The sequence below is a fragment of the Exophiala bonariae genome (genome assembly GCF_035927105.1).
Source record: "Exophiala bonariae strain CCFEE 5792 chromosome Unknown scaffold_25, whole genome shotgun sequence".
In the NCBI taxonomy this organism is placed as follows: domain Eukaryota; kingdom Fungi; phylum Ascomycota; class Eurotiomycetes; order Chaetothyriales; family Herpotrichiellaceae; genus Exophiala; species Exophiala bonariae.
In genome coordinates this window covers 125,146-139,074 of record NW_027042500.1, presented here as the reverse complement: position 1 = coordinate 139,074, position 13,929 = coordinate 125,146, and the positions used below count along the sequence as shown (strand labels likewise).

Genomic DNA, 13,929 nt, shown 5'->3' with positions numbered 1-13,929 from the left:
CGCTGCATAGACTGATAAAACCCTGTACATGTGCCTCGCGTCTAGCTCAGAGCCTCTTGCTAGAAAATATGTGCCGCTATGGAATTTAGACCATGATGGCTACCACTGAACGAACTTGTGCAGACCTTATCAATCATTTAACAGCAGTCTGCTAAACAAAAGCACATATCACCAAATCCCGTACTCATGGCGGTTAGTGTTTCGTGTAGTCTGACTAAACCTCTAGGATCATAGAGCAATGAATGCTACTCTTCAACTTAGTATATTTATTGCCACACCATTTGACAGCTAACACTATACTACAAGGATAGAACAGGATGTAAAAGGAAGCAACCGGCTCCACACCTGTTCCATATCTTTGTAAATTCCGACCGTAATCAACAATGTGATTTATGAAAACTCGTTCTCAAGCAGTGGAGGCGTTCCGTTCCAAGCTATCCTCGAGGATCCTTTTGTCATGAATGTGACTTGCATGACTCAAGTCAACTGCTTCGATCTGTTCCTTTTTCGAGAAGACGAGTATATAGTAAACGAAACTAAGAACGCAGATCCCCGCAAATACAACACTTGCATAGTTCATCGATCGCGCGTTCACGGGAACATAAAGTGGAAATGAGACCCAAATGCAGACCCAGATTGCCCAAACAAAAGCAACAATATCGATAGCCAGGCCAAATCTACCGAGGTTAAGCCAGCGATCTTTATCAAGAGCGTCGCGTCCCCGCCAGAACAGCATCGCGAAGCAAAGTGCCCACGATGACTTGCCGCAGAGGCTGGCGCCTCCTAGAAGTGCGTTGAGGGCGGTACTCGCACCAAGTTGGAGTAGGCCGATGAGAACGTTGAGGGCAGTGCAGACAGTCAAGGCGTTAACCGGAATAGACTCCGACTTGCTGAGTTTGGCTGTGAAGGCTGAAAATGGGAGACCGCCATCTCGAGAAAATGACCAGTATAGTCTGCTCCAGCTCACGAGAGCGGCGAAGTTCGCAAGACCACAGGTAATAATGATACAAACCGTGGCGATGACCGTCAAGGCGGTAGAATCGAAGGCGTCATGGAATAGTTGAATAACGGGTTGGCCACCGACTGGAGTCAGCAGTGCTTCCTGGTCCACAGTGCAGAATAGATAGATAATGATAGATGGTATTCCCGTCAGAACGCTGAGCGACGCAGACCCAATCATAACCTGCGGAATCTGCTTCCCTGGGTTGTCCATCTCGTCTGCAAGATGCGTTGCTGAGTCGATACCTCCAACCGCGGCAACACCCGGCAAGATGCTTAGGAAGAAAACCACCACGTTCGAGCTCCAGCCTGTCTCATTAACAATGTCGACAAAAACCGTTCGTGCTGATTGTTTGGGGTTTGCCTTGACCAGTAAAGTGATGAAAATAAAGAGAGCGGCCGCGTTAATGAACACCACGGCTCCCGACAAGCTCCAGCCTATTATGCGATGTGTCTTTGGGAGAGATAACGCGTATGCACTGAGCGCAAAAGCAACATAAACTAGATAGGTGTGCCAGTCTTTCACAATATAATCTGCGTGAGTAGCTTGAGCCAACGCAGTTGTCAACTGGGCCAAGAACAAATTGGTCACGGCTGAGATAAAGAACCAGCAGGCCACGGTTGACCAGCCCATGATATATCCGAGCAGTCGGCCCAACTTCTTCGGCCCAAGAACAACTACCCAGTAGGCAGGACCTAGGGCAATGGATCATTAGCTGTTGACTTGAAAATGGCGGATGTCCTGCGGAATTGAGACTCACCTGTCGCATGAGGAATGGCGGAAGCCAATTCGGCCATAGCAATTGCGAGGATCAGCTGCCCTGTTCCAGCGAAGATGAACTCGTAGAAGAAAATGGGAGGACCTCCCACGCCAACAGCAAGGCTTAGCATGGTGCCGATTGCGATTGGGGTCGCACTGATGGAGAAGTTGACGCCCAGACAGGACCAGATGTTGAAATGAACTTTAGGTCGAGGGTTCTCTTCATGGACTTCGCCTGTACCCTCAGATTTGATGTGACTGATGGTTTCAGACCCACTCAGGCCGATGGCCTGGTCGATGTTCTTTTCAGTACCCATGACTATATGAGGCTCAGATGGGATTTCAAAACATGGATTGGAAGTGAGCAGTCAGTTGGAGAGATGAGGCAAAGCGTACTACCCCAGAGATGATCCATGCTCAGCTTTATACACGATTGTCCAGGCCGTTCATCGAGTGTCTTCTCCCATACTCAACCCCTCTAATCCCCGGAATTCATAGCTTGGCATCATCTAACCAAGGCGTAGTGGAGCATCCCTGAACATGTCTCGCTACCAAAATCACAAAGGGATAGGTAGCTTGGTATCTACCCCACGGCCAGTCAATAATTTAACAAGCCAAGCACCTTATCATCCCTCTGCTATTCGCAACGGCACCTATTTCCTTGGGTCGGCTTTAATTCCGTGCTCTTCTGCTACATTAGTGCCATCAGACAGGCCGCGATCTCTCTACATCCGGCACTCGGCACTCGGTACAATAACTCCAGCCGCTGCCAAACCAGAAGATTCATCAATGATAAGGATGCGGGAAGGGATCTCAGACACTTCCAAAGGAACAAGCTTTGAGGACATCGTCACGCAGTCACACGCGTGCTTTGACTGATGCCCTGCCCTTGGTTCCGGCCTTGTAGATATATTTATTGGGGCGACTTGGCTCAGGTGAGTCAGCACCAATCATAGCCCATCGCGGGCTCAGCAAAAGCGACTCATCCCTGACAAGGAAGTGTTATCGACACTTATACCGACAGAGAGAGAATTGCCCTGGTGGATCCAGAGGGAGTTTGGAGGGGATCAATCTACTGTTTACGGAACTTTTCAAGATTTCTGAGTCCACCTAATACGAGAATGCTAATATGTTCTGGAGATATCGCGCTTCAACAAGTTTAAGGCCTTCTCTTCTCTCGAGTACCTTATCGATTGAATCAATCAAGATGTACGACTTCGGTTACCATTTCGCACGTCGCTTCCTTCCCACTCTCACGTTCCTCAACACACTGCTTAAATATAAGGTTGCACCTCCCCGATTTTGGAGTCGCTAGGAAATGATCGACAATGGACATACTTTGTGCCGTGGTGTCTGCAGCCACACTGACCTTGAATTGTTTCACCAGCGCCGCAGTGATCAATTTCAGTTCCATCATCGCTAGATTTTTTCCCAGACACGCTCGAGTTCCTGATGAAAACGGCATGTAGAGAGCCTTTGCTTCGGGAGACATGACTTCTGGTCCCAACCAACGCTCTGGTGCAAACCTTTCGGGATTCGAGAAGACTTGAGGGTCGCGTTGTGTTGTATAGCATTGCATTGAGACAATGGTCTGGAAGCAAAATCGTGAGACATGCCTCAATCACTTCCTTCATTATATGAGCTCACCTTTTCCGGAATATGTACGCCGTTGAGCATTTGCCCCCCTGCTGGCGTTTCTCTGGGAAGGCTTGATGGTGCTGCAGGATGCAAACGAAGAGCCTCGTTGATGATGGCATCAAGAAGTGGAAGCTCAGCAATATCTCTGAAGTTAGGCAGGCTCCCGGTCCAGTCTATGTTCTCAGAGACCTCGGACCGTAGTTTCCCCTGCCAATCTGGATGCTGGGCAAGCTCCCAGAAAAGATATGTCAACGTCGTACTGGTGGTATCTGGGCATTACCATGGTATCAATACATAAACCCCAAAATTAGAAGGACAATAACCTACCACTACCTGCGAACACAAGGTTTGAAATCTCAACGTAGGTTTCTTCGTCAGTCATGGGAGCCTCTTGAGCTATCTTGTTAGTAACGATCTTCGTCAGCAAATCACGACGACCAGAGTCGCGCCCGTAGCGGGAAATGTAGTCACGGAAAGCATTCTGTCCAAACTGTTGCCTAATCAGTATGGAGAGCCCCTAAACAACGACGCTTACACACTTGGATGATCCGTTCCCTGGCGCCGAGGAATTCTCGTAGAGCAGGTATGGGTAGAAGATGCAGCAATCGCACCAGCCATGGGAGGGCACCTGCGATGCCACTAGTGATGAAGAACCGGTCTATATCATGGAGAAGTTGTGGCGGCTCCAGCTTGTCTAATCCGCCAGAAGATTGTCCAAGGAATAGCTCGCCTGTCAACTATATTAGCCTCTACACCATCAGATATCAAGCAACGAGTGAAAATACCGACGATATCGAATGCGGTCAACCGGAACCATAATAGCATATCTGTCGGCTCCCCTCGGCGTCCATGCAAGTGAACCACCAACTTAGAGATGATATGTTTGATGATAGGTTCTGTATTGTATAGGTTCGCCTGAGAAAATGCATGGCTGAGCAGACGACGTCGCTGACTATGGGCCGCTTTATCTCTCATGCTGAAGATCCCAACCGGGGGTACGACGAACGTTTCATAGAAGGGAGCCTTCATGAACTGTGTTTGCTGACTGTAAAGCTCCTTGACGACCGCCGAATTTGAGTATGAAATCTCTTTTGGTCCTATACGTACTGAGGAGCCATACTTTTGATGTAAATGATGGATCGTAGTAGTTCGATAGCCAAGCATATCAATGATGATCAGCCATAGAGGAGAGATCTTTGCCAATAACGGACCCGGTATCGAGCTCAGAGGCGACAGAAAGATATTAGAGATTGCCTGATCTCTTTAGCAATTGGAAACTTTGCAGTCAAACATCACGAACCTTCCAGACCACGCAGATGGCCGCGAGGACTAACAGAGCTGAGATGTATAATGTCATTGTCGGAAAATGTGATTCAATCTCTCAAGACACGTTTGAATGCTGTATAGTTATATGATAAGACGTCTACTCGGGGCACTTAGTTTTGTTGTGGTTCCCCAGATTCTGGAGAGGGCGACACGGCAAGCAAACTGGGGTTTTCCGGGCTGTTCGTGGGGAAGGGCGGATTCACGTAGCATCCGAAAATCGTAGTCCTTCATTGATTTAGCTTGTCCTAACTTCAGTGATTACGATGTATCATGGCCGAAATAGCTTCACAAGTTACTGAGTGATGGGTCCTGCCAGTTCTCAACGAAGCTGGCAATATCTGCTAGAAGGCAGCCGTGACTAATAGCAAGCTATCCTGTTAAACTTGAGGGCTGTTCTACCATTCCTAGTCACTAAAAACCGGTCGCTGATGATAATAGTTACCTTAGAAGTTGGGACCTAGGCTGTGATATCCTCTAAATTGAATGGTCATAAACGATAGCTTTTGAGGCGTGTTCGAATAATACATTCGGACTACTCAAGTCGTGCCGCATGTAATACAATGGCGTGTTCGGAAATCGTCAACAGAAGCAAAGCAGCCATGGCAAAAGACTCAGTACATCGTGCAACTAAAGTTCAACATCAAACCGGTTGACGCGGGTCGGAGGCTTCGACATCCAGTACACATTGACTCTATCCTCTTGCCGCATTGGGCCTGCAGCTATAGCTAGGTATATGCAGTGGGCTGCCGAATATTAAGGTCAAGGAGTTACCCAAGTAAGCCATTCACTCGTGCCGTGTCTCATATGTCCTGGTGTTTCTGTGGCCACAATCATCACTTCTGACGATTGAGCTCAAACACCTGTCGATACCGAAACCTCCCCCTGCTGTCTCGTATAAACATATGCGCCTAAAGTATACTGCGAATTACACATGTTCGTTAGTTCCCAGCTCTCAGCACCAAGTACGTTCTTGCCACCAACATCCTCCCAGTCTCCTGCAGCACCGGCACAGAAAAGAGCAGGGATGAAGTGCTCGTCAGTTGCATGGGCATCACGGTAGGCTGGGTGTTTCATCAGTCGAACAAGTGCAGCTCGGAGAGCAGGGCCAGAGTTCTTCGTGATAGCATCCTCAGTAGCTTGACGGAACTCAAGGGCCCACTCCTCTGGAGGTTTCTCTTGACCTAGCGACTCTCTGTAACGAAGCATATTAGACCATGTGTTGCGATAGAGATTATGAACAGCGCCGCCCGTGCCGATGAAGAGGTAGCCTTCGTGACGAAGTTTGCGCAACGTGGTCCCCATTTTCATATGATAGTGTGGGTCATATCGTGCATTGGACGACAGAATTACAGTGGGCGGGCACGTTGCGTTGTCTGGGAACATGCGGATCAAGATCATGAACACGTCATGATGCCACGGCGTAGTTGAATTTCCTGAGACGCTGTATCCTGCTGCTGCGAGCAGTTTAATGCAGCGATTCGCGCCGTCGATGTCGGGGTTGGGCTTCCAATCGACCCAATCCGCCTGGTTGGAAAATGGGCAAGGAGTTTTATGAGGATTTGGATTAATCGCGACCTGAATGCCATCTCCTAAGCATTCCCAATGAGCACCTATGATGATAATCCCCTTCACTTTGTTCTCGAGAGCCTCTTGACCACACTTGGTCCAGTACTTCCCCGATGTCGTATCTGCTGACAGCATTCGTGTGGAACCATGCGAAAAGAAATGGACCGGTGTCAGGCCTGGATTTGGTCAGTCTGAAAGGAGTTTTCGAGTGATGAAAACTGACCCATGTTTACTGTCCTATATTTTCTCTTTCGTCCCAGCAAATTTGATCTGGTCCTCCGTCCGTATGACGCCCACGAATCCGCTCATCACATATACGTCTACACGGTGGGGTGGCTAGGGGATGCAAAATAATCATAAATGGAGTTAGCCGATGAGCGATTGAAACGTGAGGCGTCCGTTTCCTATTCTTGTTAACAAGCATGCTCTCGATGTATGTGGATACTGGGGTTGTTCTGTGAACCGTAAAACTCCATAGCCAAGGCATTGCTCTGGGAATCTGAAGCCCATCAGCAAACAGAAGTGGCGCTTAAGCCCTGCAATAGTATCCGTGATATTCGGATGTCTCCAAGCCTGTCGATGTTCCCGTTCTCAAGCGCCGAGCTGCGGACTTTTTCTCCTCACCCCAGATCTATGGTAACAACCACTCGGGGATAATTCTGAGGCCTAGGAGAAAACGAATCTCCCCTACCCACCAATCAGAAACGCATTACCAGAGCGACCCCCTTTAGCTTGCTTAGATCCACCCCAGAATCCGGGGTCCCGCAGAGCTACCTATGCATTTCAATCGGGGTGAGTTCAGAGACGGGACACACTGCCGTAAGACCCGAACTGCTGGGCATTCGAATCGAGCAAAACAGATGTGAGACATAAGGGCAGTCATTCCACATTGAAATCCCAACTTCGTGCTCACACCACAAGTCTAGTCATCTTCAAATCTCAAAGGGGAACGTGCATTAGGGTCAAAGTATTGTGCAGGAATGTCGACCAATGCAAGTCGTGACGAGAAGATCACTGGTACTGACGTCGAAGGAGACGAGACTCGCATAAGCTCACCTCCCACTGGTGCGGACGTCGTGGATCGGGTTCCACGTATCCATGCAAAGACGATTATTCTAGTATTTGTCAGTCACAGAGGATTTTGCCCTTATTTCCATAAGTCAACTGACTGAAAACAGTCCGTATATCTTGCGTACCTTGCGGGCGGATATAATATCGTCGTCGCTGGAGCCTATGGGCGTGACGTAGGCATCGAGCTTGGTGGAGAAGCACAGTCAATTTGGCTGCTCCAGAGCGGAACAATCATCATCGCCGTCCTCAGTCCGGCCATTAGCGAGGCTGCAGACTTGTGGGGCCGAAAATGGCTCTTGGTAGGGCTGTCAGTTCTGGGTGTGGTACGTTTTTCTTCGGTGCGAATGCGCTCGAATTCTGATGAGAATTGACTGGGCCTAGATCGGATGCGTAGTCACCGGCTCCGCGAGCTCAATGGCAACGGCATTAGGAGGGCAGATTCTTTCCGGCATCGCCTGCGCTTCCCAACCACTTGTGCATGCCATTCCATCAGAAGTCATCCCCCGTCAATTCCGGGCATTTGCACAAGCTGGTGTAAATATCTCAATTGGATTGTCCGCGGTAATCGTGCTTTTGGCGGGTGGGGCACTTACAAGAAATGGAAATCATGCTGGATTCAGAGTTCTCTTTTACATAAACGCGGGACTCTTTGGAGCTGGAGCTCTTGCTGTTGCCCTACTTTACAATCCTCCTCTAAGAGAAACCCAGACTGCTTATACACAACGACAAAAACTCGAACGTCTCGATTGGATTGGACTTTTTCTGCTCTCGAGTGGGCTGACACTCTTCTGCATGGCTCTGGTGTGGTCGCAGAACCCCTACTCGTGGAAGGACGTCCAAATTCTTGCTCCATTTATCATCGGCTGCTTCTTGCTCTTAGCGTTAGCCGCCTATGAAGTCAGAGGAAGAAAAGACGGAATGTTCCACCACGAGTTGTTCAATCGTGGGCGGAATTTCGGGCTGTCGATTGTCTGCATCTTCGTGGAGGGTATGGCATTCTTCGCGGTGAACAATTATTTCGCATTCGAGACCAGTACACTCTATGAGCATGATGCGCTTTATGTCTCTCTGAGGTTCAGCATTTGCTTCTTTACTTTCACCGTCTCCACTGCTCTTACTGGCTTCTACTGTACTTGGACAAAAGCAGTACGGTTCCCAGTATTGAGTGGATTCGGATTGTTTACCATCTTCATGGTAGTCATGTCGACTGCCGAAATCGGAAGCAAAACTGCTCTCTGGGGCTACCCAGTGCTCTTCGGGAGTGGATTGGGTATCCTGCTGAATACTCTAATGACTGCTGCTCAACTCGGTACACCACCAGAGCTCATTGCCTCAGCTTCCGGTCTAATCATCAGTACGCGAAGCATTGGCGGCAGCGTCGCTCTGGCGATATACAATGCAATATTCACACAAGGCCTATCTTCAAATCTGGCTTCAAAGGTCCCCGCAGCCATGTTACCTCTTGGAGTTCCGCCAAGCTCCATTGGCCAGTTCACGAGCGCAATGACATCTGGTCAGACACATGGACTGACACAGATTCCAGGCGTCACGATTGAAGCCGCTGGGGCTGGAGCAAATGCTGTTCTCCAATCCTTTGTCATTGCATTTAGATATGTTTGGATCACTGGTGCATGCTTTTCTTTTGTTGCAATGATTGCAGCATGGCTTCTTATTGATCCTAAGGAAGAGTTTAATACGCAAATTGATGCACCTGCAGAGTCGGAGGAAGCTCTTTATACAGAGAAACGACTTGGTAGTGCTTAGTTACACCTAAGTGTAGTGTCGAACATGGTGGAGAATCACTCTGTTGCAATGGTATGTGCTTGTTTCTGTGCGAGAAAGAGCACTGCAACATTATCCGGTGTCGAAGGAATATGTTGTCAGAAAGGCACCTCAGTTTCGAAGAATATAAGCATCATTCTTGGAAATCATTTCCCCACTTGTCTGAGAACACGCTCTAGGAGGGATGCTATACGCAGCTTGTGTCGTAGGAGGATGTTTCTGCCCCGGATCAAATAAGACTGCCTTTCGACGTCAGTCCCTGACTCTTGTACGGCACTCCCACACCACAGTACTAATGTGGCGTAGTATACTGCGTAGGGTACGTGGGCAACATCAATTGATCCGTTTTGGGCGCTTAATGTCGAAGCTGTCTGATCAGTCTCCCTGCGCCGTGCAGAATTGTAATCTTCTTTCGAGCCAAGAGACTCTTCCATTTCTCCACTTTGAAGCGTTCTTTCTGCGTGCCATTTGGCAATTTGATAGTGTCTTCCGTTGGCCCATCTTGTGATAGAGGCTTGATAAGGGTCACTACCTTTATTTGAACCGTCTTTATTTAGTGTTAGATGTGCATAGTTTTGAATTACAAGCAGATTCGTGTGTATAGCGACGTTCATAAAGTGGGAGAGAATGACAGCTGCGCGATCAGCAGGATATCGGTGAGACCGTAGCCACTTATCGATAGCCAACTCGATAAATTCAGGCTTTGATAATGGTTTGGTTGGATCGACGCCTGCTGGAGCGAGTCGCATAACACGCCACAGAAAAGGCGCCAAGGCCGACAAAGCTCCCAGGCTGCGACGTTCAAGGGAGCCGGGTGCTATCGAATGGCCTGGATGGCTGATTGCCAACAGAAGGTAGTTTATGTCGTCAGGAGCTGTATCTACGGGCTCTGGGATCTGCTGCGGATCGAGATGCTGCCAGAGAAGCGAAGGAGGTCTTTGAAGAATGCAGATCCTGTAGCAATCAAGGATATACAGACCTTCCTTCAAACTTTGTCGGAAAAAAACAGTCAGTTAATGTACCACTATAGCTGGTTGATAGTCTTACAGGTTGATCTCAGACCTCCTGGAAGATGGGGTAGCTGCTATACTTAAAGTGTTGAGTATCTGTATAGCCTGTGAATATCTCAGCTTCAGCCATGAGGTTTTCAATTAGATAAGGCTCCGCTAGTGTACCTTTGCAAGATCTTGATGGAAGACTTCCACGAACTCGTAACTTCGCTTATCACCACTACTAAGTCCATATATCTCATTCAAAATGTACTAGAATGAATCAGAATTTCATCCAGATCATTTTGTTTCTCAGCAAACGTTACCGTCTTGACGATTGTCATAACTTCTTCATAGTCTGGGTTATTCTTGGTGTACCAACCAGCAGCTTTGGTCTTCACTTGTCAGTTGAAGGAAGTCATCTGTGAATTATGTCACGTACTGAGGCTAGAAGCAGTCTTCGTGAGTCATTGTACATGGCTTTTGAAAATTCAAAGCTGCCAGTAGTGGCACAGTATAACCCTCCAACAGCGCCGACCGCAAGAACATAATCTGGTCGTGTTGTAAAGGTCATAGTGAGATCTTCAAAGAGTCTGAAAAATCTTGGTACATTACGGGCGAAGAGATTGACATAAACATTGAGAATCTCAAGGTCATGATCCCATAGACTTGCTGGAGCTGAGTACCACATGGCCGCCTCTTTGTCTGGGGATGGACACCTTGCTCGCGATCTTTGATCAAAATAGTCCTGCATCATTCGCGAGTAGCTATGTGCCGGAGGAGACAGTGGGTCTGCAGCAAGATCAGGCATGGCGGTTGTGAGGCTATTGCTCCCAAAATCGAGATCCTCCCACCAGGCCTCGCCACTCTGGCATCTTGATCAGCGCTGGTTGCCTAGGATGCATGTTGCCAAATACCGGACTTACCAGGAGAGGGACTTGCCATAATTCTGTAAGCACGTTTGTCTCAACATCGGTCTGAAACATTATTGCAGTATCAGGGCCAGGCACAACATCTACTGGCAGAGAGATTGGGATGGGCGTCGTTATCGATACCTGCGTTGTCCTGGGTGCGGGTGAAAATGAATCAGGCACCAATACTTGTGGAAAGCTGGCCTCCTGTTGGATATTTTCCCTCTCGAACACGAAGCCTGTGGTCAGCGATGAATCAGTGGCCTCCAGTTGGAGGTCTGAATCGTCTTCGATGATCAAGTCCGCATTTGAACCATCAAAGCCAAGGTCTAAATCTTGAGCTGTGCGAAAAGAAGCCGAGGAACTGTACTGGCAGTCGGAGTGTCCTACGCGGCATTGCTTACAGGGAATCTTGCCATCGCAACGTAACTTACGCCTCCGACAGAGATTACAAGCGGTTTTGACGCGTTTCCTTCTCGGCTCGGAATTCTCGTTGTTGGCGAGGTTAATCGCAATGAAGTCTATTCCGTGGGTCTTCTTGACATGCAGAGCCCGAACATCAGACCGTTGGAATGCCTGCTCACAACGTGGGCAAGGAAATGGTTTTTCGTTTGTGTCTAATATTGGATCGTTTAGTTTGCACCAGCTCATTGATGCTGGTGGAACTGTCTTGACTCACGTATTCTCTTGTGTCTGTCCAAATGCTCAGACCTGACGAATGTCTTGTTGCAGACGTCGCACTAACATATATCAGTAGCATTCTCCCAAGTAAGGCAAAATTGCGCTCCATTGTTTCTTGAATTGACATCCCTGCAACTAGCACAATTGGGGTAAGTCTTACCCGGCGAGACGTCATGGGATTCTGTACGGCCTGCTTCGCGGCTCCTCCTCGAGATGGATCACAACAGAGTCGAACTCGACCTCCCAGGCATGCATAAACAATCAACACTGCGAAACTTGTGCCGAGGAGTGTGAATGGGGTGGCAGAGAAGCAAAGAGGCAAAGATGTGACATGGGGACTTCCGCAACTTTTGAGCTCGGATGTCCTAGCACCTCCCCACACTACTCCTCCAGATACCTAACTATTACTAGTTAGATGCTTATGAGGTTAGTGAACATCTTCCCCACGAATTTCATGTGGCTGTCCCTAACTGTAGGCTTTGTTCAGCCCGGGTTTGCGTCTCACTGGCCAAGGAACACCTCGGAAACCTCCATTCTCCTAAACTTATTAACCTCGGGTACCCCCAGGTCCTCCCAGCCAAGCTCTCATGATCCTGACTCAAGTCCGGCGGGCATGGTGACAATATTCAGGCCAGCAGTTGTTCATCATCACCTTCAAATTATCTTTACTCTGTGTTTAGTTTGTGAACCGTAGCTCATATCTCCACGCTTCCGGACAATCAAGCGGCAAGTCAACTGAAAATGGCCTCGCCAGTCATTGACCACGGCACAAGTAACTCGAGAAGCACCCAGCCACAAGACTGGCCTGCAGAACGCAATCCAAGTCAGTGGGATGTTCATGATGCTCAGCAGGTACCAGAAGTTTCTTTCCATCGCCGGTTCAAAGCTGCACTGCTCCTGAGCGCAGACGCAACTGGCTGTCGCCAGTACTTGAGCGAGACCACAAGTAGTATTGGAGGGTTTCGTAGTAGAGACTGTTCGGCTTCTGTATGAGTCACCATCTCTGCCATTTATGATAGCTAGAAGTCGCAGGCTGATGCCGTCTAAAGGGAACATTACGGCAGTATACCTATCCAATGGTGATTCTTGAAGACCTGCCAATACTTCCAGGGATCGAAGTGCTTGCCCAGGCACAAGCCTCATTCTTCGCGAATTTCGGCCATCACGTGTTTTTACGCTCACTTGCTTTTCCACCGCCGACTACTACCCACTCTGCTCCACCATATCTTAGGATTGCTTTGGCTTGCCTGGGTGCTACGACGTGGAAATCGGGTACAGCAGTAGGAGAACTACACCACCGGTCTTCTGAACCTCTCAGTGCCCTAGCCTCTGATCTTTTCATCGCTGGCGATGGCCTGTGGGGCGTGATGATGGAGGTGGACAATCGTGAAGCTCGATTGCTGGAATCCGTCTTGGCTGTAAGTAACGCTCTTTGCCTCCAGGAGAGTGATACTAATTTTCAGGGGTGCCTGTTTGCGACTTTTGGAATGCTCAGCACACAAGAAGAATTTTGGGATATGTCGGCGGCGACACTAGCGGGCACCGCAACAATGGCCCGTCGCACGAGACTGCACTGCGTAGAGCCGTCTCCACCAGCCGAAAAGCTCTTCCTTCATCATAGTATGGCCACGAGCAGGGATGTTAAGTTCCACTCCTCTGCGTTACTATGTGCTCATCAACTTATAGTCTGCTGATATCCTACCTTTTCTTGACGGACGTCACTCGTGCAATTCATTGTGGGAGTGTCCCTTGTATCTCAACTCAAGAACTATTCATGCGAATGCCGTCGTCGCTACACAATTTCAATCACATCTATGATTGCCTCATATCAGGTAATGAACGGTTGCCATCTGATTTGAAAACCGATGAAGACAGTCTCCTCCTCCTGATTGGCATATGTTCCGATATCCTGTTCATTCGGCATTCTTTCTCTGGTCTGCTGCTGGCTAAAACCTCGACTGACGAATCAATGTCCAATCCTTATCTTCCACTTTCCCCGTCGGGAGAAGTACTGCGGCATCAATTCATCTTCAACACAGCCCTCTCGCGGTGGTATCAGCATTTTGGAGAAAGTGTCAGTCCAAATGTGCTCCTCATGTTCTATTTCTGCAGATTACTCTTGGCTTTGCCGGATGTTCTGAGGCTCCCCCGGCTTGCTGGCTATCCATCGCATAGCCGAGAAGCCCTCATGAATCCTAGCTTACCC

General features: G+C 48.8%; 4 protein-coding genes across 4 annotated transcripts; 1 reads left to right on the top strand and 3 right to left on the bottom strand.

Moving 5' to 3' along the window:
- Positions 1-406: 406 nt before the first annotated feature.
- LTR84_006554 (uncharacterized protein) lies at positions 407-4,754 on the bottom strand (the record flags this gene model as incomplete). The annotated part of the gene is made up of 8 exons (XM_064850115.1): positions 407-1,695; positions 1,761-2,078; positions 3,098-3,350; positions 3,407-3,666; positions 3,725-3,793; positions 3,933-4,127; positions 4,183-4,651; positions 4,698-4,754. 8 exons carry the CDS (start codon positions 4,752-4,754, stop codon positions 407-409), a joined length of 2,910 nt encoding a protein of 969 aa, XP_064703002.1.
- An 821-nt stretch (positions 4,755-5,575) lies between these two features.
- LTR84_006553 (uncharacterized protein) lies at positions 5,576-6,516 on the bottom strand (the record flags this gene model as incomplete). The annotated part of the gene is made up of 2 exons (XM_064850114.1): positions 5,576-6,465; positions 6,513-6,516. 2 exons carry the CDS (start codon positions 6,514-6,516, stop codon positions 5,576-5,578), a joined length of 894 nt encoding a protein of 297 aa, XP_064703001.1.
- A 753-nt stretch (positions 6,517-7,269) lies between these two features.
- LTR84_006552 (uncharacterized protein) lies at positions 7,270-9,124 on the top strand (the record flags this gene model as incomplete). Its single annotated transcript, XM_064850113.1, has 3 exons — positions 7,270-7,413; positions 7,468-7,683; positions 7,742-9,124. 3 exons carry the CDS (start codon positions 7,270-7,272, stop codon positions 9,122-9,124), a joined length of 1,743 nt encoding a protein of 580 aa, XP_064703000.1.
- A 164-nt stretch (positions 9,125-9,288) lies between these two features.
- LTR84_006551 (uncharacterized protein) lies at positions 9,289-11,693 on the bottom strand (the record flags this gene model as incomplete). The annotated part of the gene is made up of 7 exons (XM_064850112.1): positions 9,289-10,132; positions 10,190-10,257; positions 10,318-10,404; positions 10,458-10,526; positions 10,574-10,999; positions 11,058-11,383; positions 11,477-11,693. 7 exons carry the CDS (start codon positions 11,691-11,693, stop codon positions 9,289-9,291), a joined length of 2,037 nt encoding a protein of 678 aa, XP_064702999.1.
- Positions 11,694-13,929: the final 2,236 nt, after the last annotated feature.